This window comes from Bombus affinis, chromosome 2, assembly GCF_024516045.1.
Source record: "Bombus affinis isolate iyBomAffi1 chromosome 2, iyBomAffi1.2, whole genome shotgun sequence".
Classification (NCBI taxonomy): Eukaryota; Metazoa; Arthropoda; class Insecta; order Hymenoptera; family Apidae; genus Bombus; species Bombus affinis.
The window spans coordinates 13,281,057-13,307,408 of record NC_066345.1 but is presented as its reverse complement, the minus strand read 5'-3'; the positions used below and the strand labels follow the sequence as shown (position 1 = coordinate 13,307,408).

Sequence of the window (26,352 nt, the reverse complement as noted above, 5' to 3'; positions counted from 1 at the left end):
TAATCTGGTACAATATCTTCTATTTATCGATCACGTGATATAAATTTAATCGTGAAAATAATTTACCTGAATAAAATAATTTACCTGAAAATAATTTACCTTATGTAAACATATTAAAAATAACATCTTTTTGGAATTGCTATAAGTCAATTAGTGAGTCAACGCCTTGTACTGTTACTGAAATCTTATTTTTTTCTCAACAACAATATACTCTTTTTACAAGGAATATTATTATACCTAGCTTCGTTAACAATCATTATTTGAGCGAGTTACTGTCAAAAATCAATCGATAACAATACCAAATAATTATTATTACGCAATATACATTTTAATGCTGAAAGACAAAAATCTAACCCAAACCAATATGTCAGTAATATTATTGAAACAATTGACGAGACGCAACGTATGCGTCAGTAACAGTGGAAGTCTTAGTGAATCTAATTACTTCAAAAACCAATCTGAAAAACATTAATTTATGGAAGAATTAATAGAGATAGTTTTTAATACAAAAACCAGAATGGGAGTATATTAATATAACACGAATTATTTAAAAACAATGTGGTTTATTTGAATCGCACAAGACATACACCGTATCTGCTATGTTTATAATTACGGACCTCCCCGTGGAAAATCTGGTCAAAGGATTCTGGCGAACTTTGGCCAGTCTTTGCCCGAAGACGCCTTGTTTTCTCGTATTGCCTTAATGTCGATCCTCGGTTTTTTCTGATTTTTCATTTTTCTTTATTTTTGTTTAAAGTGTTCGAAAGTGTTGCCAGGTCTTGAAAACCCAGTCGTACCGTGTCTAGAAACCGAGCTTCGGATTATTTTTACCCTGGATCAGAAGATTTCATGCTAAAAATCCAATTTCCCTGCTACCGACTGTTTTTGTTCGCCTCCGTTTCTGCGCATCCTGCCGCGTTCATCTTGCGTGTGGCTCATTTCCCATCCTGTCGCTTACTATATTATAGGAAATACCTCTTCATATTTTTTTTCTTGTTTATTTATTTTATTTAACTGTCTAGATACTTCAATTCGCTATACTTCTGACGTTTTGCTCTTCGCTTTATTTATTTATTTATTTATTTTTTTATTTCGTCTGGGATTATCTTTTACCATTTTACGTGGTTTACCCTGTGTAGAAACGTTAGAAATCGATCGACAGGACACGGCGAGGCGAAATAACACGATTTATTTCATCCACGTGAAAGAAACTTCAGGTTTCGTCGTCTGGAATTCGTTCTGGAAGATTCCACTTTCGCGGCGAATTTACTCATCGTCTCCTGTCGATCGAATCGCCCGCCGCGAGATTTGCGTGTGTGATTGTGTTCTTTTTCTTTTTTTTTTTTTTTCCTATGTTCGCTTCGTGAGGCAGGGAACTTGGTCCTATGTGGGATGAATTCGAATAAGAAAGACGAGAGAAACTTTTGGAAACGAAGCGCGCGTTTCGTCGCATCGTCTCACGGATTAAGGTGATTCTGTGAACTTATAATTCTTTTTCTTTCTTTTTACCGTTCCTTTGATTTAATTCTATCTTGCTGTTTTACAGAATTAAATTTTTCGAAAGCACTCAAGAAGGACGAAACATCCATCTTTTAGATAATTGCCCCATTTGTTTCTCTTTTATTATTCGTATTCTTATAATGTTCACGTGCCAATAAAATGGCCAACAAACATCCTCGAAGATAATGATGAACGAAACGACGCGTTCTCGTGTGCACGAAAAAGATTGATGCAATTAATATTATGATGATTTTTATTTATTTCTCACGTTTGAACGCCGACGATCATGTTCGTCTGCCTTATTCTCCGCCCGGTTCTCCACCTCCCTGTATTCGTTTCCCATTTTTGCTACGGGCAGTGCCATATATTTACAATATATCGTATAAACGGAGCCTGGCATGTACGTATTTCAGAATCAATCTAACAAACGCTTTTTTTTCTTTAACTAGATAACGAGATTTTCATTTTTTTATCATTTTGCCTTTTACCTAGGGCCGTACACGTCTAACACCGAGACAACTATCGTGATATGAGTTTTTTTCTCCTTTTATCCCTTTATTACTCACTCGTTATTGACATTCATACAATACACAACGCACGGAAAAATTGAAGAAACTAACGTTCGATCCTTTTTCCTTTAACGCGCAGACGCACAGTTTCAACGAACTCATACATACACAAAAATCGAGAAACGCACACACATACTATACTCCAGTTACTCTTTATCTTATTGCCTAGATCATCTTTTTTTTTTATTTAGGAACAGTCCCCTTCGAAAACGTTTACAACGAGGCGTTTTTCGGGAAAACGAAATGAACGAAGGAAAAATAACGAAAGGGGAAGAAACAGAACTATACAGTACGCAGTATAATGGAACGTAAGAGAAAAGGAAAGATAATTGAACGCTGGATGCATCGTTCGTGCGAATACAATATGTAAGTACCTCAGTCTTCGGTTTCTTCCAACGAAAAAAAACGGAGAAAGTAAAAAGATAATCAGTTAACCAACCATCGCATCGTTTGGACGCGCCACTTGGTGGACACGACGATTTTCGCAGGATCAACGATCCGCGGTCTCGATCCTGCGAAAGCCGCGCGATATCCGATCAGCCGCGACGGTAATAAATATAACCAACGAACAAACGCGCTATAATAATAGCGCCAGCGTGTTTTGCGACCGCAAAATGACCGTCGAAGATTTCTCGAACGCCCTTCACACGAGCCAACCACAAAACTGTCTTTTCAACGTCTATAGATCATACTTTTTCCAAATCATCGCCATTATTTTTCCTGAATTTAGTTTTATCACCTTTTTGTTATTTTTATTTTCTTCGTTATAATTCTTTTATTATCTGCATTAATTTCTTTTCATTTTTATTCGATTTTTTTCTGTGAACGTGAATAGACAAATTTTTATGACTAGCTATCGAACGTTAATTAGACGCGTTTTTTTAAAAAATCCGTTCAACATAGCGCCATCGCGAAAACAACAAAGAGAAGTTTCGATAGAGAGCCTTCGACGAACATCTTCGGCCGACGATCATCGCGCCGATAAACCTAAACAACTTTGGCATCTTCTTAACCATGTAAAACATCATCTTCGATAATAATTTAATAATAGCGGAGATAAAATAATGAAGACAGCGCTTACAGTCGCTTGTAACCGCGTTAATAATGGTGGCAATGAATAATAATAATAATAATAATAATAATAATAATAATAATAATAATCAGTATGACAATAATAATAATATAATAGTAATAATAATAAAGTCAATAATTAATGTTAATAATGACAATAATAATATTAATAATAAGCAATAATAGAAACATATATAATAATATTAGATAATATTAATAGACAATAAAAGTACTATGATATATTTTACATAGGATCGGGGGTGGAGCTTAAAATCTAGAAAAAACGCAGCGCACACTTCCGGTTCACGCTGTATACGATTAATCGTACATCAAATACTCTCTGTATTCCTAATCATCGATAGCTAAACGCTGTTGAATTATTATTTAAGGGTGGATTTGAGGTTTTTCGAATATCGATGTTTCGCGCTTATATACATACACAAAGGATAACTTCGAAATCGCTCACGTGATTATTCTTCTTCCCGATGGAGAAGAATAACCTGCCACTTTTATTTTCTGGCTTTTTTCGAGTTTTCTTTTTTTTTTCTTCTTAGAAAACAAAGAGAGACGCTCGATGTACCGGAGCGACGTCGTCGATGCAATGTACAAAAGGATTATTTTTCCCCCACCTAACCCTCTAAATCACTCCTCTCTCGCCCCCTCTTCACGATCTTTCACCCTAAACGCTATACGCACGAACTGGTTGCAGGTTTTTTCATATTATATAACGTAATGTACATACATATACACGCGAACACAGTTCTCCATTACACATATATACATATATTACGTTATACAGTATTAGTATGCGATAATATTCTCTATCATTATTAAATAAATAATCTTCAAATGCAATAATAAAGTTACTATGTTCATTATCCTATGTATAATATTTATATTTTGTATAATTCATCCTCTCGCGATTTTATATTTATGTATATATTTATACATTTATATATTTTTTTTATACTCTTTATGTATATAATATGTATATTTATATATATTCATATTTATAGTTTCTTTATTTATAATTATTTACTCTTTTAAATAGTTCTGCTGAGACTCGCAAACTGGTAACCATTCGTTCGTTTCTCTAGTTCAATGTTTAAAATCGTCTTCATTCATCGAACCAGTTTGAATTTTTCTTTATATTCGGTTTCCTCCAATTCGGAAACCTTTCTTTGTCATCTTGAAGTCCTCAAACGTGGCTTTTTCACTTTCGAGGCTGACATTTGTCGTTGTTCTTCGTTTATACAATGATATACATTCCTTGTGTTGCCGGGACCGTTTCCAGGTCATATCGATCGGCTGTTTCCTCGTTCACCGACCTACCGCCTCCCCCAACACTGAGAGGCGATCCTGGACATTTGACCAGAGAAGATTATTCGGAGTACACTGCAACCGTGTCTTCGTCTGAACATTTTAAGGTTCCTTGTCTTCGTCCAGGATTCGCCATTTTGCCCTCTGTTTCACTTCCAAGGAAGAAGATCCCCTCTTCAGTACACCGGGTATGGTGGTCTGTGTGGCCACAGTGGCGGGATCGGCGGTAGGCTTCCGTTCCAAGATCAAGTGTCCTTGGTACTCAACGAGGAGTCCTCGTCTTGGCTACCAGGATATGGCATGCCTAGTTTTGGACCTTGTTGCACCACAACCACGCACTTTCTCATGTGCTTCTCCAACGTGCTTGGCACCGAGAATGGCATCTCGCAGAAGCGACATTTGTACGTGTCTTTCCCGTGTCTACCGTGCGTCTTCATGTGCCTGGTCAGTTTCGAGCTCTGTGCACACGCGTACGAGCACAACTCGCACTTGTAAGGTTTTTCTCCCGTGTGAGATCGCCTGTGTACCGTTAGGTTCGAGCAATTCTTAAATACTTTGCCGCAATACTCGCACGTGTCGTTCCTGCCACTTCGTTCCTTTTTCAATAAGGGACTTGGTAAACCTTGAAGGGCTAAACTGGACGTGGTAGCCTTCGTTGCTTTTCGGAATTCATTGTTTTCTAGGTAATGAGGGCTCGGTAGCCAGAGGCCACCGAAGTCCGGCCCCGAAGATCTGGGAAAACCCTGACCAGAGAATATATTAGGTGTGGTTGAGGAATTGAAGTTCGTGGGCGATAACGCGCTGTCTTTCTCCTTGTTGTTGTTCAGAGAGTTGGTCATGTTAGACGGCGATTCTGTTTTAATGAAACCGCCCCGGTGGTTCTCCTGCAGAGCCTGCCTATAAGCCTCCGAGTACTGTGCGATGTTACTTAATCCGAACTTTTCCATCAAATCACCGACTAAACTGGCTGGTTTCTGCTCTATTCTACCACTACTTTCTTCTCCGCTTTGACCTTGAGTAGTACTCAAATCCTCTGGTGTATTCTCTTCGGTATCTTCCCTTTCTCCTTTCTGTTCGTTCTCGTCCGCTTCATCGAGATCCATATTCTCGTCGCAACTGGAACCATCGTCCGGAACAGTTTCGACGCTCCCTTGAGGACTAGCCGCGTTCAGATTCTCCTGGTGTTCTTTTCTCATATGTTTCCTCAACTCGGCAAAGCTTGGAATCTCAATTTCGCAAACTTCACACCTCGTCGGCGTCGTTTGTCCATCCTGCGTTCCATCCTGTCCATACTGTCTCTCCTTGTCCCTGTGACTTCTTCGATGCACGATGAGATTCGACTGGAAACGGAACTTCTTGTCACAGACCTCGCACGAGTAAATCGTTTCTGATACGGAGTCTGCGATGATGGGCGTCGAGGCGACAGGTGGACTGGTCTTTTCGCTATCGGTTGAATTATTATTGTTATGATGACCAACCGGGCTCTGACTGTAGCAGGGCGGCGAATTCTCCTTTTGGTGATTGTTATGTGTCAGTATTGTAGCGTTGTTCGACGCTGGACTGGGAGGTTCGACAGGTTGACTGTGGTTTTGTGCTGCTGGCGGCTGTTGTTGTTGCTGCTGGACGGTGCTCGGTACAGGTACAGGCGGTACCGGGGCAGGTGGGTTCGAATTCGTCGTCGAATTACCGCTACTAGGTGGAGCCGCGCCTAAGGACGGATTAGCGAGGCTCCTTAGGCGCGCCGAGTAAAAATCCAGATTGGCCTCGAGTGGAGGAGGATGCGCTTGTCCGGCGAGGCCACGGCCGTGCGACAGTTCGGCCAGGTTCGCCAGATTCCGGGCATTGTTCAAGGAGTCCAATGAACTACGGACCAAGGGATCTCCCAAATTTAAACCATCCATACCTCGAAGCGGATCGCCAAGATTTTGGAGGTTTCTCGTGGCAGTCTGTAGCTCCTGAAGGCCTCTATACCCGGCCAGAGGATTCAAGGCCAAAAAGTCTGGCCTAAACATGGGTGGGAAGCTTCGTTCGAGGTGCTGAGGTAACCTTAGAAAACTGTGAAGCGGATCGCCAACAAGGGACGCTGAGGATTGAAGTTGTTGTCGTCCACTGCTACTACCGCTGGAGCTGGTGCCGCCGGATGAGTTTCCCGTGGATGAGCTTCCGGTGGATTTACTGCTTAGGTTCAGGTGGTTGGGTGGGCTCAGGTGATGCGTGTGAGTGGGTGTGGGCGTTGGTGGACTTGGCGCGGGTGTATTCGACGAGGAGTTCGTCGATGACGACGGGGAAGTGTAAAGACGGGCGCCGTGGACGCTTTGTACGTGCTGGAGCAGCTCCCACGCTGAGGATAGTCTTCTGGAACACTGCGAGCACTGCAGCCATCGTGGTTCTGAAACAAGATAATGTAGATAGTCTCGGTTAAATACTTGAAAGTATAGATTTTTGGAAAAGAACTCATTGAAGGAAGATATATCGTTACTTTACAGTAAATTGACAAATCGAGTATTTTAGGAATATGTGGGGCTATGTTGGTACGAACAGCTACAAGGTACAAAGGTTTTTTAATTTTAAGGAATTAATTTTCTCGTCAGAAACAGTGCAACGGTACACGAATCTCCGAAAATTTCTACATTTCGAAGCTTGTGGACTGCTTTTATTTTATAAAACGAGAATATTTAATACTTAATGCGGAGGGGAACGACTTCGGTAAATTTTAGATTAAATTAAAATATAACATGTTCAGAGGGTCGTTGATGATTCTCCGGCAGTAATACGAAATGGGTCCCGAGCATTCCAGCTGAGCGTCGGGCGGTCCACCGTGGGGTTTTAGTCGGTATAGTCCGACACTACCCCGACGCTTTCAAGGGGAGAGGGGTGTCCATGAGGATTTCCCCACGTATAAAAAAAGAAAAAAGAACAGAGGTCGTTGATGATTAGTCTGTATGAATTCACTTGCACATATAAAGATACAGAAATGCATCAGCGATCGTCTATGTACAAGAAAACTGATTATTACCGTGACGTAAAAGATATGGTATTTACATTTCGAATAACGAAAAATGGTATAAAACCGAAAACTGTTCAAAAAGCCTTGATCACGCCTAAGATAAGAAAGGATCGAAAATCGCATAAAATATTTCACCCCCGAAGCAACACTCCTGCGAGCGATCACGCATGCGATAAGTTGCAACCGCATCAAACCAGTCCAGAAGATTACCGTGAACCACGATGATATATGGAAACACGGGGAAAAAATCTCTCGTCAAAATTGTAGAGGGGCAAGGCGACACCACCGCGAGAACATGTGTGTCTAACGTGTGTCCGACCCACGTATATAGCAAGTTCAACCGGCTATCAATTTTCGAGGCACCCTTAATTTCGCGGAATCGGGATAGAAATCGGGTCCGCCGATTGAATTCGGAATTCAAACGGCGCGGCTGTGTCAAATTGCGGCCACGCGGGGGCTTAAAAATAATATCCCCGACAACGATGCTCCATAGTCAGGGGGGTTGAAAAGGCTGGCTCGAGGCGAATAGGGATCGGTTCAGACTGAAACTGACCCTTAACGACTTCTCGACCCTGCCTCTCGCTCCGTCGACGACCACGGGAGGAACTGGTTTTGAATTTCAATGTTTTTAATCCGGAATATCAGATTTTCGGCCATTTTTCACGCTCCGGAGACGACGCTCTACGCGGTGCTAGGGTGTCCGTAAGATTTTATTAATTCGTGGCCACCCTCTCGTAAAAGAGGATGAAAGAATACGAGGAAAAAATGGAAGGAAAGCGGAACAGACGTTGTGATGGTCCCTTGTTTCGTACCGCGGAAATGCCATTGAACGGAGGATCAGGGACATATTCGGAGAACTCGTGATCCCGGACGTTAGGGTGACCGTGAATTAAATTTGTTTGGAAGAAACGTGGAGAGGCGATGTGGAGTTTGTAAGCAGAGGGATTTTTCGTTTGAGGTGTAACGATAGTTGAGATTACGAACGAGGAAAAATGCAATTTAAGTTATATGATCGAAGATTGTAAATAATTCATAATGTGTCTCAAGATACATGAAATTCAAGTTTATATTTGTGTTCCGTGACTTTGAATATTTGACGATTGTTTTAAATAATGACACGTGTTTTTAGCAAATTGTACTCCTTTCAAAGTATATTTTATGTCTTCAATATGCCACTTGCTTTCGTCTCATATGTTATAGAATCGTGAACTCATGCTTATCAGGAGTTAATATATTTATGAATTTCAATAAAATATCGGGGGAAAAGTTCTGTGATTAGTATAAACGAGTTAGTGTTAGAATACAATATAAGCAAAAAATTACACAGTTAGATCGAACGTGGAAGAGAAGCGTGTTAGAAAATTAAAAAGTTGAGGATCGGTTCACCTATTATACCGTTTCAGACTGATTTAACATCGGGAAGAAAAGTCAACCGGGGAGACAAAAGATCTGGGAAAAATAAAAGCGGTCCTAATTAAATGGCTGTTCGAGATAGGGGAAGATCTTTGTCGTCGAAGGAAGTCTGGAAGCGAGAGTCTTAAAGCCGAACCTCCTCTAAATAAGACCTTACATTTTACTTAAGTTTCTTATTCCATTCGAATTGAGTCGTTTGTTACACCAAACGGAACGTTCTCGTCGATCGTTTACTCTTCTGAATTCTCTTTAAATCGTATAAAAGCAGTACGACTTGCAACTAAAATGATCAGGTTCTATAGTTCCTGTACATTCTTCTATTTTCAGTGTTAGTTATACCTTGCGATGTTTCATATTGCTCTATCGTAAATATCTTTTAAATTAACTGTGAATTAATGGAAAAGAAAATCATGGATTATTTATAAAAAGAACAATAAAGAAACTAACTACTAGCAAGCATTTAGTGCCAAATACATATGAGCTTTTTCGAACTTAAATTGATCAATTCCGCTTTTTATAAAGTTATGAATGTCGCATTATCCAGATACGTAATTAGTACTCGACATCTCAACAAAGAAACCATATTTTCATAAATTTATTGATCACAGGAGAATGGCGCAAATAACTGTAAATTTCAAAAAAAGTTCTCACAAAGTAATGTTTGTTTAATTTATAAAGTCGATCCGCATAACTTCTGAACGATTCACATAGCCCGTCCAATCCATCAAAAAGTGTTGAAACCACGACGAATGCGTAGAATATTAAAAAAAAAGAAGAGATAAAAATTCCGAATACCAATGGAACAGGAAAACAACGAATTATACGATTTTTGGTCACACCTCGGTCTCGTTACTGAAATTATTCAAGAGAAACTGCTTGAGAGCCGCGTGGAACTCACAGAAGCGTGTATCAACGATGTCCAATAAATGAATCACGCTGGCGCGGATCCCGGCGACAATGGGACACGTAAACAATGAATCCTAAATTAAATTAGAAACAACTCGAGGGACGTCAGCTTCATAAGCGATAGGATATACCCCGCGACAATACACAATAGAACACATATCGCCGCGTGTAACAAGGTGCTAAGTAGAATAACGAGGCTGCCGGGTGGGCGACAGATTTTTCTTCCCCGCCTCGCTGACCTTTCACCACGATTACGTTTGCGTTTACGCGTCGTGGTAAGAAACGCTCGCGGAATGGAAGAGGGAAAATACCGTGATTCCTCGCAGATAACCTCGTTCCAACGTCTACCAACGTTGCGTCGGCTTCGAGGCTGAAGTCTGAAGTTCAAACGTGATCGTATATGCAGTCTACAGGGGAAAATGACGATAGATAGATTGGGAATTTTTATACAAATTTATATTGTATTTTTATGGACACAACTAAAGAAATAGTAATTAAATAGAGATTCGTTCTATCTATTACAAATTATTATAGTTACCTGTTATACATTTTTACCTGCAATATACTTAGAAACGCTTAAAAATGCTCCTGTTAATAATTACAAGTTCGTTACCTTGGACAATTTAAATATTCTCTTAAATACATAAACATCACGTTTCATTTATCGCAGAACGTATAATATTTAATATACTAATATCTCACACAGCTTACTACAAGATGTAGCTTATTTCATGATGCAATTTATATCTTCGATTTGTAGAAATCATTAAACGAACTCGTAATATACGATCCTGACAAATAGAACATCTCGACGAACATAGTAAAACTTTTCGAATTTGACCGCTTCGACTGCTCAACAGAATTTCCAAACAAAACTGAAACGGCTACACGGTTATCTCGACAAGCGGTAAAACAAAGGAACGCGATACCGCAGAAACAGGAAGAAAAACCACTTAATTTTCACCGCGTCATCGATTCGACGAACCTTTTCGAGTGCGAACTTGGCTGACCCCGGCGAGGAGAAAATTAGAAAGCGAAGAAAGGGACGAGTCACGTCACAAATGAGGGGTCATCGAGTGGCAAACCGTGAAAATTTGGCATATTGTTTCACGCGTCTGACCCTCGGGCGAGCTTTCGTCGACCGGAAGTCGATGATATTACCGAGTTCCCTCGAACTCGTTGAAGAGGGGACCCGACACCGAGGAAGATAAGCAAGTGCTCGAGCATAATAAAGGTGTATCGATTCACAGGCGGACGCTTTTCATATGCAAACGTCGCGGCCGGCCATCCGTTAGGATTATTTCTTTAGATTTTCCACCATCTTCTCTCTCCATGGATGCTTCTGCCCTTACTGAAGATGCGGCCGATAGAGAAGCGCATCGATCACGATTTATAGAGTTCCACTTTACAACGTGAATGGTGTTGTGAAAAAAGTACTGCGGCAATGGAAATCATTGGAAATTTGAAAGTTCTGTATGAAGCTGGCGTATAAAAATTATTAACAAAAAGAAAATGAGAATATTATCTATATATTAAAATTATAGTTAGCCCATCTTAGGTATTATTAAGTTTGCCAGAATTACATTTTCACATTATTACATAGAATGGATGATATATAACATACTAGAAAATGTTAAATATTTCTGCGATCACCTATGAGTCGATAACCTCAATTGAAAGTTAATTTTAAGAAGAATTTAATACAATTTAATTATTCAATTTACATATCGTATTGTGAGAACGTAAATGACCGAATCATCTAGTTCTAGACTAATTCTCTCTTTCTATTGTTAGTGTGTATGCCCTCGTGCGTGTATGCCGAGCCAATACACGTGACTTTGTCGAGCCGCCGAGCCGCCGCGGCTTTTCCGAAAAGGCCCGGCTTTTTCTTTTGTCTTTCAACCGTCGATGTCGATCACCGAGGCCGATCAAAGTGTGACGAACAGTTTATAACGAGCCGGTCGCCGGTGAAGATCTAATAACGAGCTTCTACATTCTATTGAGAAACAATTCTCCGTAACTTCAAAATTACAATGAATTAATATAAAAATTTAGTACAATATGTACATTTTAAGCTTTTTATTAAATTTTCTACATAAATAAGTATAAAGAACCGTTTTACAAAAAAACAGATAAACTGATTTATTATTATACTTGTCTGTCTATCATACAATAATCGTATCTTCGAACGAGAACTTGGTCAAGCAATATGCAACTAAATTTCTACTAAAGAATTTTGTTAATATATTAAATACTAAATATATGTGACATACGACTTGATGGCAAAAGCTAAATTCGTCAGGGGTATCGTAGGATCAAATAACGAACAATGTGGTCGCATACTAATACATGGTCTTCCGGTACTCGCGATAGTGACCGAACGATTTTCCTCAGAAATTGCCCGACAAATTGGCCCACGCGACGTTTACGGGCAAATCGTTCGGAATGCCATTGTTTAACGACCATCCAAACCCTGGTCATCCTACGAATACTTCCTTTCAACCCTTTCACGGAAGATTTCACACGAAACCTAGCTACCCTCAATCGGTGGGTATAGTTCCCGCGAAATAATTTTCCAAATATTCTTCGTCTCCTCAATACGATTTTTCAAACGCATTTCTCATAGACTTCTAACGTGTTCATTTTACAAACTTTTGGAAAAATTATGAAACTGGAAGTTATTCTTTCATAATATAATATTTTATATATTTTACTGTATGTGCTACATACTATATGAAGACAATAAGATGGAAATACAATAAGTTCATTTTTATTGATTTCGTAATTTTAGTATTCTTAATATACCATAGCTGAAAAATCGATTCACAAATCCAGAAAGTTTTTTAAAGGAAAATATTCACTGCATAATGAATAATATTCGATAATCACAAATGTTACGTTTATCGTAAGTCAGGGTCTATCGTAAATAGAGATTTGTCTGCTGAATATTTCAAAATCATATTTTCTACTTTGAATATTTCATATATTTTTACAGATGACACGAATTCTGCATATTCTCGGCTCTTTAAATCTTTCATAAGTGTATAAAAATTCTCAACCTGTTTACGATTAAAGGTCAACTACAACGTCAAGGAGTATGTTCAATTTGACACTTTGCACAAACTTGGCACGAAAGAAAGAAAATTAGACAATTCTACTTTCTATTAATTTCTTAATTTCATTGCATAAGTACACGAGGAATATTGAATTCTCAAGAAACGAATGATTCACTTTTGGAAGTTTATCCATCGCAAAAAGATGACGTAAATTTAAAAACCACTGTTTGTAACGTCATTATGTTCCTATGCTTTGTGCATGCGAAAGATTCTCACAAGAAGAATGTTACGAATGAAGAAAACTGCATACAGAAAGTGGAAAATATGAAACTATTAAATAAATTCATTTGATGTTCATATGAAACACCGTGAGGCAAAGTTTCAATCGGTCAATCTCTGTTGAACAAGCATAATCTGATCCCTGATTGCGATGCGACGCGCGTTGTCCCTTTTAAGTGCAACCCTTGTACGTAGGACAAAGTGCATACGCCGCATACGTTGGCTAATCGATATTTTAATATTGTCACACGCCATTCTGGATTAAAGGGCTTTCGGCGTATGCGTGTACACACACGTATCCACGCGTGTGCACGCGTGGTGACGTGACGAACAGCAGATGTGCCCGGTTTGAAAAGCGAGAAGATTTCCTCCGACGAAACTGTATCGTTTTAATAAATTTTCGTGCCGTCCACGGGACGTTCGTCGACCGAAAATTCCGAAAACAATCGCCTCTGGACGATCAATAGTCGTTGCCAGTAATTATCGTTTCATAATTAATAAATTCTGGAAATAGTTATCGCTCGATGATCACGACTGTTGTTAACGTACCTCTATTTGAGAATAGCTTTGGTAGAATTCGAAACGAACTGCTTTTTGGATCTATAGAGATCAGACTGAGATGCAAAGAAACTTGATTTTTGGAGACACGTAAAATTGAATGGGTCCTGCCGAGTCTTGCGTCTCGCCTGTCACGTTCAACCTCTCCCAGAGTTAATGTACGTGAGCGTAGTATTATTTGAAATATAGCGTTTGATCTGCGATTCTTCGTTTAGCATTCTGTTAATCGAGAGACCGATAGTTCTATCTTTTATTTTTTTTTATTTAAAGTTTCAGAAGTGTATTAACATTTTGGTACTTGTATGCGTTTGGTTATTTTCTTTGCTGAACTGTATTGTAATTTTATGGAAATATTTGTTGAATGAAATGTTCGATCAATGTTTGCATGTCTTATTTTCATATTTTTTGGATTAATCTCTTTTGCGAAATAAATTTCTGTTAGTGGATCTAAACAAGATGAGATATGTAGGTCATAAGAGAAAAAATTGATAAGCCACATTATGTGCCATGAGTTTTTGGATGAAATTTGCTATTGTATCCTACGGCTAAATATAATGCGAAAATGTTGCTCAAAGAAAACACTTTAAAAGCTTTATCAAAATGTTACAACAGAAATATGGAAATAATAGTGGCGTTATTTGCAATGCAATGCAAAGCATGTGCAGAATATTATAATTAGATAATTATAAAAACCTTCCATTTCTCGTATTAAGTACACGACAGTTATTATATCAAAATTAGTAAAATCGATAGAGTCTTATTATTTTTGACTAATGTGCTTCATCGAATAAAGTGATATACATATATTTTCTTTCGCATAAAGGCTTCTCTAAAATATATGATGAACCGATTTTTTTTTGAAATGCAACATATTCCAAGCACAATTTTATTAAAACATTAAATACGATCTATTGTCAAATGCGCTATATGTTATAAACGTCGCTGAAACTTTCGTGAATCGAAGCTCTCTCGCTTTAAATAAACCCACATACTGTTCGAAGCTTCCCGCGACTGTATTTCTCGTGGTCACTACAATGTTGCAACGCGACTGGCTAGCGTTTTCTCCGAGACTTTATGTCCCTTGTTCCCCTGTCCAACCGCAAACGTCAAGAATGGACCACGGTGCCCATTAACTCTCTCGTCTGGCAAACAAACGAAAGAAAAGAATCTCGAAGCGAGAACGTTGTGTTCTTCTGTTTGAAATAACAACATTTCCAAAGAGCGCGCGTGCCAAAAATATTGCTCTTCTTCGAATGTTTGCGCGTTATTGCGTTCAGCTTCATCTGCCAAACATGGTGCAGTTCAAGAAAGAAACGAAAAGAAAAGGCAAAGTGAGTACGCGTTTATCTTAGCAGTCTGAAACGTTGCTGCTGTTACTTTCTCGTCTTCGACTGTGACACTTTAATTGTCTTCGTTGAACCTTCGCCGCCAGGAAGAAGACAAATGAAGTTTGTAGTGAGCTTTTTAACGTGTCTTTGTTAAAGAAGATTGGCAAGGGCATGAGGATAAAGGGTTGAGAAAAAATTGAAAACCGAAAGAAGGTCGTGTAAAATGGAAACTTACTAACCCTTTATACTTTGATAACTCACGTGACAAGACCAACGATTTAAGTAGATTCTTCCAATCAAATTTTTTGCGACCAAGGATTTATTTCAAAACGAGAAAGATTACAAGTTAGTAGCCTTCTTCATTTTTCTGCTTCATATAGGTTGAAGCAATACGATACCGTACAGTGTAATGCGAAGGATTAGACAAACGTGACTTTGTAAAAATGTTCAGGGAGGTTTCTTCGAAAAATTGATGACCTTTTTACTGCAAGGAATAAAGACAATGTTTCTAAGATTCGCATGTTATGTAGAATATTAATTAACAACTTAACAACAACGACTACGATAACTTGATCAAATACGAGTTAATTTAATTTCGATCAACCAGTTAAAATTGTCATCTAATTAAGATTCAATCGAAAACCATCGCGCTATATCGATTGTTACCGTCAAAAAGATTCGAACACCTCGAAACTAAACGTTCGAGGAAGAAATCGTCGCGAACAACGATGATGAAAAGTAGAGGAAAAATTCCTAAAAAATCTGGTAGAAAAACACGAAGAGAGGGTAAAAAGTGAAGACTGTCGCGCGTATTGGCACTGCCGCTACAGTGTATCACTTTTATGTCGTCCTCGTTGACTTCCTTCCTTGCGGGGGTGAGAAAGCAGGGAAGAAAGAAGGGAACGGAAGGGCTGCAGGAGCTCGAAACCCTGAGATACAACCAATTCGCAAGCAATTCTCGTCGCGCCTCGGGCGGTCCACGAAGACGAGCTAGCACGAGGATAACAGAGAAAGAGAAACGAGTATAAAGCGAAATAGAAGGAGATGGAAGAGGTTCAAAAAGGGGACGCGCGAAGGAAGCATAAAGAACCACCGTTGGAAAAAGCTCGGCCACGAACGAGAATTAATATTCCAGACAAACGTGACAGATAGATCAAATCTGCATCTCACCGGGAACACCAGTGTCAATTTCGACGGATTATCGCTGCTTGTCTCGGTTCCTCCTCTTCATCCCCCATGCCAAACTTTCGTTTTTCCTTGTAACGTCAATCTCGATCTCCTTACGTCTTTGTTTCTCAAGAGACAATCGCGAGAAGATTTTTTTTTCGTTCTCTGTATTGGTTTCAAAGTCGCTGATCTTCTTCGTCGATAAAAAGTTTGTATTTATGAACATAATTTTATAATATATTTTTGTCAAGTTCGTGAAAGTGAATGAAAGTCCTTTAAAAAAAGTAGCTTTTGATAGCTTCTATCGTGAAGTTTGAACGATAAACGACGTAAATGCCATAAATGATGACAAATAGTATATGTTTGTTAGATTTTGTTATATTTCTTGCGTATCGCCAATTATCAGCATGAAATTGGCCAATTTTTTATTTTTTTCGTTAGAAGATCAGCGTTAAGCGAAAGTCTACAAGTTTTAAAACTCTCCGAGGTTTCATATTATAAAACACGTTTCCAAGATCATTCAAAGCTTCGATAAACGAAAAATTCAAAAATTCCTCATCTATATAATATTCTATAACACTATTAAATCATCATACCTACTTATACCGAGTTAACCAACCTCAACATCTTACTGCTTCGAGAACCAGACTACGTTAAACCCTTTCACCGCGAAGGGTTCAACACATATTCCACTTATTCCAGCTAAAATATTATGTCAAAAGACACAGTTGCCATTTTCACTCATGAACGAACTTCATCAAAAAACTAGATAAAAGGCAGATGATCTAGAGTGTAAAGTCTAGAGGGCTCCATTTCCGCTTCACTTCGTTTCTGTCGATCGTCTCCGATTCAGGTTACTTTACCTAGAGACAAACTACAAACTAGATATACCGTGATGTCGCAGATCAACCGGTTCGCTCACATTCACGCATATTATCCCACGAATTCACACATACGTATTCGCGTGCGTGCTCGTGCAGCATTGGCTCGTGCGGACCACGTGGCCAAACAATAGGACGATTCTAATTGGGCTTTTGGACGTGGCCGGTCGATGACAAAAAAACTGGGCAAAAAAGGCGACGAAAGGGGCTTATCCAGGAGAACAAGTCCAACGTGGACGCGGTGTTGGGGGATGAGCACCAGGATGGGGTTAACGCTCTTTCTCCGCGTACCTAGCAGAAAAGGGGGACCGGGGATGCTTCAGCGAGTTTCACGGACCGTGATGAAATTTTAAAGAGACACACCGGTGCGCTCGCGCCGGATCAACAAGCTGTTGCGTAATTATTATCGTTTGCATTAATCAAGCGGTGGCCGCGGTTTGCCCGCGATGGAGGATCAACCCTTCGAGTGTGAAAAATCTTCGAATATGAAGGGATGACAGCGAAACGGGGGTAAACACATATTTGGACGGCTGGGTTGAGATCTTCCAATGAGGTTTCATGATGTTCGGGCGAGTTTGATGATGTTTGATGATGTTTAATCACGTATTACTGCGGTTTGTATCAATTGGTTTAACGTGTAGCGAATGTTTAACTCTAGAAGAGCTAGTTGAGTCACTTTGGATTGCTATCAAATATAATTATTTCTAAATGTTTAATTTTTGAAAAAAAATAAGAGCGCTTTTATGTTTCGTTAGAAATTATAGCACATTATTATTATTTGTGATTATAGCGATTATTTTTGAAGTATAGCGAAATATATTGAAGATAAATATTGGGATAAAGAAACTGGTATTTCTATTTAAATATGTATACAGGTAGGATGAAAGTAATTTAATGTGGAATTGTGTTTGCATGAGTTAATTAGAATTATGTATCACTGGAATCTGAGTCTGAGGTAATAACGTATAATGTATTATACATCTGACTGTGAGTAGCTAATAACTGTTATATATTAATGATAATTAATAACGTTTTGCATTTTAATAAGCATAGATATGAAGGTATAGAAAGGATTCCTGAATGCAGTTAGCATTATTTGTTATTAGCTTTTTCGAACAAGTAAACTATTATAGGGTTACATTATTGATAACGCACATTGCTATTCATTTATTCTGTTATTCATATCATGGAAAAATAATCATTCGTTTTTAATTGGTATCGTTGGGTCATAGGTTACGATAATAATTTATGCTAGGTTCGTGTTAAATTACTTAATCTTACAGTATAAAGATTACTAATGATATTTATCGTGTAAAATGTGAAATTATATAAAGTAACCTATAAAATCTAAACCTATCATAAATTAAATTGTTTTAATTATTTGTAATAATTAATAATTTATAATTCAACGATGCTACTTCAAAAACGCAAAAGATCTAATTGTGATTCTTTCTATTAAATACAATACAGTCTATTGCACGAAACAGCAATCACATAAAAGCTTATCTCATTTTAAATAACTCGACTTCAGGCGTTTATATTGAATTAATTCCTTGCTTAATGATATTTTAATTGCTATAGAAACATGTCAGACGACAAATTATTCATCATTACTAATTAACAATTCTCAATTTGAAGAATGGAAACAGTGTTAGCGTTCGAATTAAATTGCACAATTTATATCACAAGTGACATTTGATCTTATTAAATCAGGGGTTAAATATTTCAATAAAGTACTTGGTTCGGAAAAGTGTAATAAGGTCAAAAATAATATAACAGATCTGTTTCTGCAACTTTTCGTAGCTTTAATGGAACGCCTAGTGATCTAAAACTTTTAATCAGTAGTGTACATATAAATCAACGTTGTTTCATCGATGGTAATCGTTCCAATCGAACGATTATTCCGCCAATATCCTCTCATCCACGACTTTCCTATAATCGTCGCTTTTCGAACGGGACACAATTAAGATGGAACGATTCTTAAGTCTTAAGGAATGGCCGGATCATTCCGGAGCGAGCGTGATAATATTTGCAAAAGCGAAAACACGCTAATTGTAAGAAAGAGAGCAGAGGAACGACCAGCGATTCTCATTGAATACCATTACCGGGATCCGTCTTTTCTCTCTTTCGTTTCCACCCTCTCTGTCTTTATTTCTGCGATGCAAAACAGCCGGCCGCGGCAATTTGCACAGGTAAGCACCGAGTTAAGAATCTCAAAGGCTGTGCTTTCAATTCATCAGGGGCGTCGGGCCGCATGAATTTCGTTCGAGGTCGTCGCCGTGTCTTTGAAGTTAATCGGAGTAAACCGTCGCGATCCTGGTGTCGATTCGTCCCTACGAGTGGGTGCGAAATTGAAACCCTCCCTTTCGTATCGTTGTCATTCAGTCATCGAACGTGCCTATTTTTGAAGCAAATTTCGAAGAAACTGACGGATCAAGATATTATGAATGGAAACTTGAAAATTGGCGAGATTGACTGGTAGCAAGAAAATCCTTGAGAATTATTAAATTACACAACATAATGACGATACTGTGGTAATAATAATCCTATGGAACGCTATGTAAGATGACGCTGAACTTTATGAAAATTGAACACAGTGGGGATATTTTTTATTCATCCTGTGAATATTTCAACTTTTACTCTCATGATTTATACAAAGTTTCACGAGAAATATTTATATTCCGTTTCTCAGATAAAATTATAGTTCACAACTATTCGTTAATATTTCTATCCTAAATACCAGTAATTCTGAATCGAATAAAAAATGAGATGAATTTACAAACACTGTATCTATATATAGAAACATGCTACGAAATTTTATTTCTTTATGTTCTAAACTTTTATACTACAACTTTTATAACCACGAGTGTTATTTGCATCGATTCGATAAAAGTTGCGTGGACTGTCGACCATCGAATAGTCGATCTGTCATCTGCGCAGTGAAATTCTGGTTTTGGATTCGCTGGTCGAGGGGGCGAGAAAGAAAGAAAGAGAAAAAGGGAGTTTTAAAGTACAGTTACGGGCTGCCATGTGATGTCGATCGTGGTTCAACGAGCATGGACAATACCGCGGTAGATTCGATTTTTGAATTTAAAGAGCCCGCTCGGGGATTGGGGTGAACCTGCCCCCATAGCCTCTCCCCTGCCCCTCATGGCCCTCTTTTTTATCGGTGGCCGCATTGTCGAAAAGTTCAACGTGCGAATGTCCACGCTGGTTTTCAATCATGGTCCACGATGAAAAGTCGTAATTAATTTTATTTTCGAAACTTGCCTAGTCTGATTTCGGTTTCGAGTGCCGTCAAGGGAATCATAGAACCGTCACGCTGCAGGGTAGGGCAAAGTTTGTAGACATCCATCTGGATGATCGACAAATCTCAATGGTTTATTAGATATTAAAGAATAAAGGACAGGAATCGTACGTAGTATCTTAGGATAGTTTCAAAAATTTATGACTTCACTCTTTTTTTTTAAGGACGAGCAGTTATGGAAATAGGTTTGTAATTAAAAACATGATAGAGAAGAGTCAGTAACTTATTGTTATCGAGTTAGCTATTGAATTGTTTGCAAATTAAATCATCAAAATTGCAAATTCGAGAAATGAAATTTCCAAGAATATCGATATCGTTTTTTAAATCGGAAAATAAGTAATAAATCGGAATTTTATTGTGTTGTTATATTAAACAGATTTCTGAATCGAATTTAACGTAATTTGTTACTTATTCTATCGGAAATGTCGGCTCGGGAGCTGTATAGAGTACGAAAAGCATTTGTTGCCGGAACACTCGCGTTTTATTTATAGAGGCTACCTTGACTCGGAAGACCCAACGCAGAACTGAAAGCGGAATATGTGAAAACATCGTGAGGCATCTTTAGTAACGCGTATATCGTTGAGATCTACTTGATACTGCGAGTTCAATATCGGCTCCACTTTTGTTCGAAGAATATTCCTGATAACTTTTATCGGGGTAGCATAAAGGTTTAAAGATCGTAAAAACGTCAGTATATACCTACGTATGATAAAAGTACTATTTAAAAATAACGTGCTTTATATATACAACCTTAAAACTCTTAAAATCTACCAATATATTCTTTCAATCCTACATTGCTCCAGGATACTATTCCGAATATAACTTTTCATTTTATCTCGTTTCATCCCCATTTCTTGGAACCTGCCTGGAACCTGCTTGGAATCTGGAACCTGTATTTCTATCTTTCTGAGCGAAATAATCAATCAAAAACCACTTTCTAATCATAACTTAACAATTTTCCGACGAATACTCCCTTTCCAATCTTCAATACTTTCTAATACGTCTTATTCTTACGTATTTTAAATTAGTATTTCAACTTTCTGTGTTAAAAGCACCCGATTCTCCTCATAATTCACCTAATACCGAACAAATGAGCAAATTCCAGGGACTGGAATTGACCGTATTATCTACTCACCAGAATTGACCGTATTGGTGTCCGCGTCCACAGATTCCGTCTTCGGTTTCTTCGGTAGATCCTCCTTATCTTCGTCGGAAACTTCTGTCCGTCTTTTAGGTGTCGAGCTAGCGCTTGCCTTCAGCTCGATCGGACTTCCAGCGTCCGGACCGGGCCCTTGAAGCGTCGGAGGACTCTCCAACCTTCCTCCGCCTCTTTTGTTGATGGGCGCCGAAATGCTGGGCACCGAGTTCAACTTCGAGTCCTGGTCGACCGTCTTCAAGGCGAGCGCATCCTCCGGATCGGAGTCTTCCGGCGCCGCAGTCGCCGGTGGACTGTGACAACCTTGAAGAGTGCTGCGACAGTGATTCACCTTGTGTTCGATGAACCGCACTATCTCGCCAAGGGGGTAGGACGCCCTGCATGCCCCACATTGGACGGTGTCTGGGGATGTGGTGCCTTGCGAGGTTTCCGCTGGAAAATTAAAAAATTAAACTTTCTTAATTTGTTTGTCGTCGGTTTCCAAAGCATATAGAGCAGTTAAAAATAGCGGTATAAGTTGTTAAGTGTTCGTAGATTTTTACTCTTCTTAATGAATAGTATAGAAATTTTAGAAAGTTATTTTTAAACCTGCAATGTTAGAGACAATAAAATTCGAAGTGTAATAATGAATGTATCGCCAGTTATTTTCATAATAAATGTCTTTGTATGGCATTGTTTATATGAATATGTAAAACAAAATTGTGATAAAATTGTCGAATAAAAAGCTTAGGTATTACGTAATGCGCGAAATAATTCTTCAAGATCTCAGTATTTTATTTTAAGTTGATTTTTCAAAGTTCGTGTTCCGTGTTTGACAACATTCTGTCCAGTTTTACGCGTCTTACAGAAAGTCGTTCACATGTTCCTATGAAACTAAACAGAAGACCCTCTTAAGAATTCGCCCAAAGCTGCAGACACTTTAGATAAAAGGATACTTCAAGTCCTTTCTCTTGAACCTGTGTTTCAGACCACCCAAGAAAATTTCACCATCTCGCAATATTTTATCGTGACGCTTTCACCGTCCACGTTCTGGATGAAAACTTCATTAAATTTGTTCCGTTACGTTTCCCTTAAAATACGGCTTCTAATCTCTCTCGAACATATTAAAGCGTGAAGAAATATTCTGATTGCGTTTTAGAATTAGAACTACGAAATGAGGTATCATCGATTACCAATCAAGTTAAAAAATCAATGAAAGTGTATATTTTATGACATATTTCCATATTTTATGACAATAATTGGATTGTAGGAAATATTCTTTTTTTTTTATATGTTATTATCTACAATACTTCGTTATCAAATTTTTACAACCGTTTTGAAAAATTGCTCTTTTTAGGATAGAACATATTAATTTTACGGCAACGAAAATTAATTTTACGATAATAAAAATAGCCTTATTACAATATGCATGAAGATTTTTAATACTCCTGAAAAATGTTAAAAAAGAAAAAAATCTCCTACACGATAGTTCAACCAATCGTTACCACAAAATCTCACGAAATTCCCACAATTACCGCATGCTTATGCATATAATTGAAGCGCGTTCAATTACAGCGCCAGTTACGCAGGCATCGCGAGCTCAATTTTCATGTAAGGGGTTGAGGGTTGAAATTTGGTTAGCTGAAGGAAAACGCGCGCCGCTGATATAGAGATCTAATTTCCTTCTGTGCGAGTCTTATAATTCACCGTGGTTCGAGGGGCTAAGGTCCCGGGGTCAGCCGCAGACGTAACAATTCACTTTTAAGTGTCCTCCAGCAGACCTCCTGGCAGCATTCCTCGCGGCTCTTCCCCTTGCCCACTGCTTATGCCGCGCTCCATTAACATAGAGATTGGCAGGAGTTTCATGCATCGATCTCTCCCTCGTCGGAGTCAAGTATCCATATCCATCCGAATGGGGCTGCCAGTACCGCGTAAAAATAAGAAAACCCTCTATCATTGTCTTTCTGACCATTTGTTCTTCTACTCTTTCTTCAAATTTAATAGGTGTTTTAATAGAGAAAACATTATAACATATAGTTTGATTTGGCTGTGTTGTACAAATATTTCGGATGAGCTTCTTAGCAAACTTCTTTTTATGGTAGGGATGAAAGTCCATATTTGGATAGCCTGTGGCTATTTGCCCGCTTTCGTAGGTGCGCGGACACCGTTCGATTCTTTCGGGGCGGAGCTCTGATTGACCACTGGCCAACGCGCAAACGCAGTTCGGATGACCCTGCGTATGTAAATCACCTTTCGTTTGATTGGGATTGTTAGGTAGTTGCATGGAAAGGTTTCAGCGATGCATTTGTATCACTTTTGCAGTATCTTGGTCAAAATTTATCACGCGGCACTCATTAATCATTTGGGCATCATGTAACTTCGTACTCAGTGGCATTGTTGGTCCTGATGGAAGTACTCGCATATCGATCTGTGTTTTAAATATTGAAATACTTACAGCGGGGGAATTTCTTAAATTGCACTTGTTCAGATCGTTTTTTATAATTTTCATTTCACGATTTCATTATTCTTGCCTGGCTTTAATCAATTCATCCTTGAAAATACTAATTTATATACTTACTTATTATAAAAGATAGAGGATATAAACAGATGAATTATTACTCACGAAGAGAACAAGGGAAAACAACGTCAGAATTCGAACAAGTAAATTTACTTCTAGGTCTTATCATATCTTGTACAGTAACACTATCGAGTTTTTCCTCTGGAGAGAAACGTTTTCAACACCCCTATATCCGGAAGAATCCATATCTGTTGCCAACAACTATATCCAAATCTTAACCAACATAACTGAATCTATACCCGCACACTTTCTACGAGGATACAATATTTTAACCATTCCTTCAACATCGCCGGCAAAAAGACGCGTCCTTAGAACCAACAAACCTAACTATCCACTCAAAAAGATACACCATATACACTTCGACACAGCAATTATTATGTATGAGGATGAAAAAAATGTTCAACGGTATGAAGCAGGCACAGGCTGAAGCAGAAAACACGATTCAACGAAGAGAGACAGAGAGAGAATCTTAAAAGAAACTTCGCGAGCAGGACGAGGAGGGCTGAGAGAGGTCCAGGATCGAAGGCAGAGAACACAGAGACAGAAGAAGAGAAACGGGACATAGAGAAAACGGGGCCTTGAATGGACTCGGTTCTGGGTCCGTTATTCGCCTACGATTGAAAAGCGCTCGCTTAGAAACAAGAGACGCGCGACCGGTCGTTAACGACAATGGGCTTTTGTTTTTTCGGGGGCAGATGTTGGACCGAAGCTCGGGAGCTGCGGCCGACGGGTAAACTCATGGTTGAAGAGGAAAAGAGAGGAAGAGACTCGTGGTTATGTTACCTACCCCTCTGTGGCGTTCCGACGAAGGTGATCGCGAAGGAGGACTTGGACGACACGTGTCCGCTCCGTCATTCTCTGGTGAATCTCCCTTCGTGCATACACGCACGCGTCACCCTTCTAACCTGTCCGCTAAACCGGTCCAAGAGATACAGCGTACGATACGTATGACGTACATACGCTGTCGTTGTGTATTTATTCATTTGACGGCACGACCCACGGAAATAAAAAATGAGAAATTACGCGAATGAGTGAAGTACTTGAGATTTTGAAGAGTTTATGGACGAGATAAAGAAGAGTCCTGTTGAGGATATATAAACACTGGAGATATCGCAGTTTCCTATTTCTAGAACTTCTTTCTAGTAAACTTTCCTTTTTAAAAGTATCGATGAATAGTAATTATTGTTTTAAACAAAACACGGAGTAATATTTGTGTTTAATTAAAAGCGAAAAGATTGGTGAGTAATTGTTCTTGTTAGTGGAGATGATAATTTTTGTTGATTAATTGCTCAATGGCTGAAAATGACCAGGCTGATTTTTCTCTTAAAGAATAATATTAAGTATAAATTAAAATAAAATCTTCTAAGTGCCAAACTAGTGTGATCGTTTGAACAAATTTTGGGAGTAAAGTATACATATACATACGTACATTACTAACATAAGGGATGTTTGGAGAATGTGGTGTGAAAAGATGGAGTCAGAATGGTTGACGCGTCGTCTTTCAATTCATATATATGCAAAGTACAACTCGACGTGTATATGTATATTTTATCGCTAATATAAAGAGATATCATAGTAAGGAGCAGCACTCTATTTCCTCTCTTGTAAAAATTTCGATTCTTCTTTCAATTTGTATACGTTTCATATATATAAATCATTGAATTAACATAGACATATTTTGTTATATTATTTAATATATATATATACAGTAAGACGAAATTTACTGTATCGTGGGAGTTATCAAGTATTTCCATAAAAAAGATACAAAATCACATTTAGATTTTTAAAAAATTGTTCAGAGCTTGATAAGCGTAAAATTAGGTTTCGAGATGGTAAGATTGGCGGATGGGAGATGAAAGTTTGGTTAACGGATGGAAGTAGGTGATTTCTCTTTTCCGTAAGATTGTAAGGGGAGGAAAAGAGTTTAAATTGATTTTGTGGGTAGCTTAATAAAAATATAGTCTGAATGTTTCCTGATCTTCAGCGGAATTTATTAAAACGGATAACGTTTAAAGTTACCGTAAACGATAAAAGCAATGTAAACGTTGAATTAACTTTGTTTGCTACATTTAATAAGAATCTCGGTCGAGTAATCCTCGATGTTATATAGAATTTATTAAAACATCGTGTTTCCTGTATTTCATTTCTCTTAATTATGACAAAATCTTTGTACAATATCTTTCGTATAAATTGTTGGCATAAAAATATTTCGATCGTCTTGTTAACAAATAACATTTATCTGTTAACATTCTGTCATCGTTCAATTTGCCAATTTTT

The 26,352-nt window shown here is 38.4% G+C and overlaps 1 protein-coding gene across 1 annotated transcript in view; it reads right to left on the bottom strand.

Annotated features, from left to right (window-relative positions):
• Positions 1-1,320: 1,320 nt before the first annotated feature.
• Positions 1,321-26,352, bottom strand: part of LOC126927032 (B-cell lymphoma/leukemia 11A) — a 47,810-nt gene continuing 22,778 nt past the window's right edge. Inside the window, exons 2-3 of the mRNA XM_050743342.1 lie at positions 21,498-21,950; positions 1,321-6,849 (exon numbers count right to left, since the gene is read on the bottom strand). Of these exons, the coding sequence (XP_050599299.1) occupies positions 4,706-6,849; positions 21,498-21,950 (2,597 nt within the window). The 3' untranslated portion in view covers positions 1,321-4,705. The remainder of the gene's footprint in view (positions 6,850-21,497; positions 21,951-26,352) is intronic.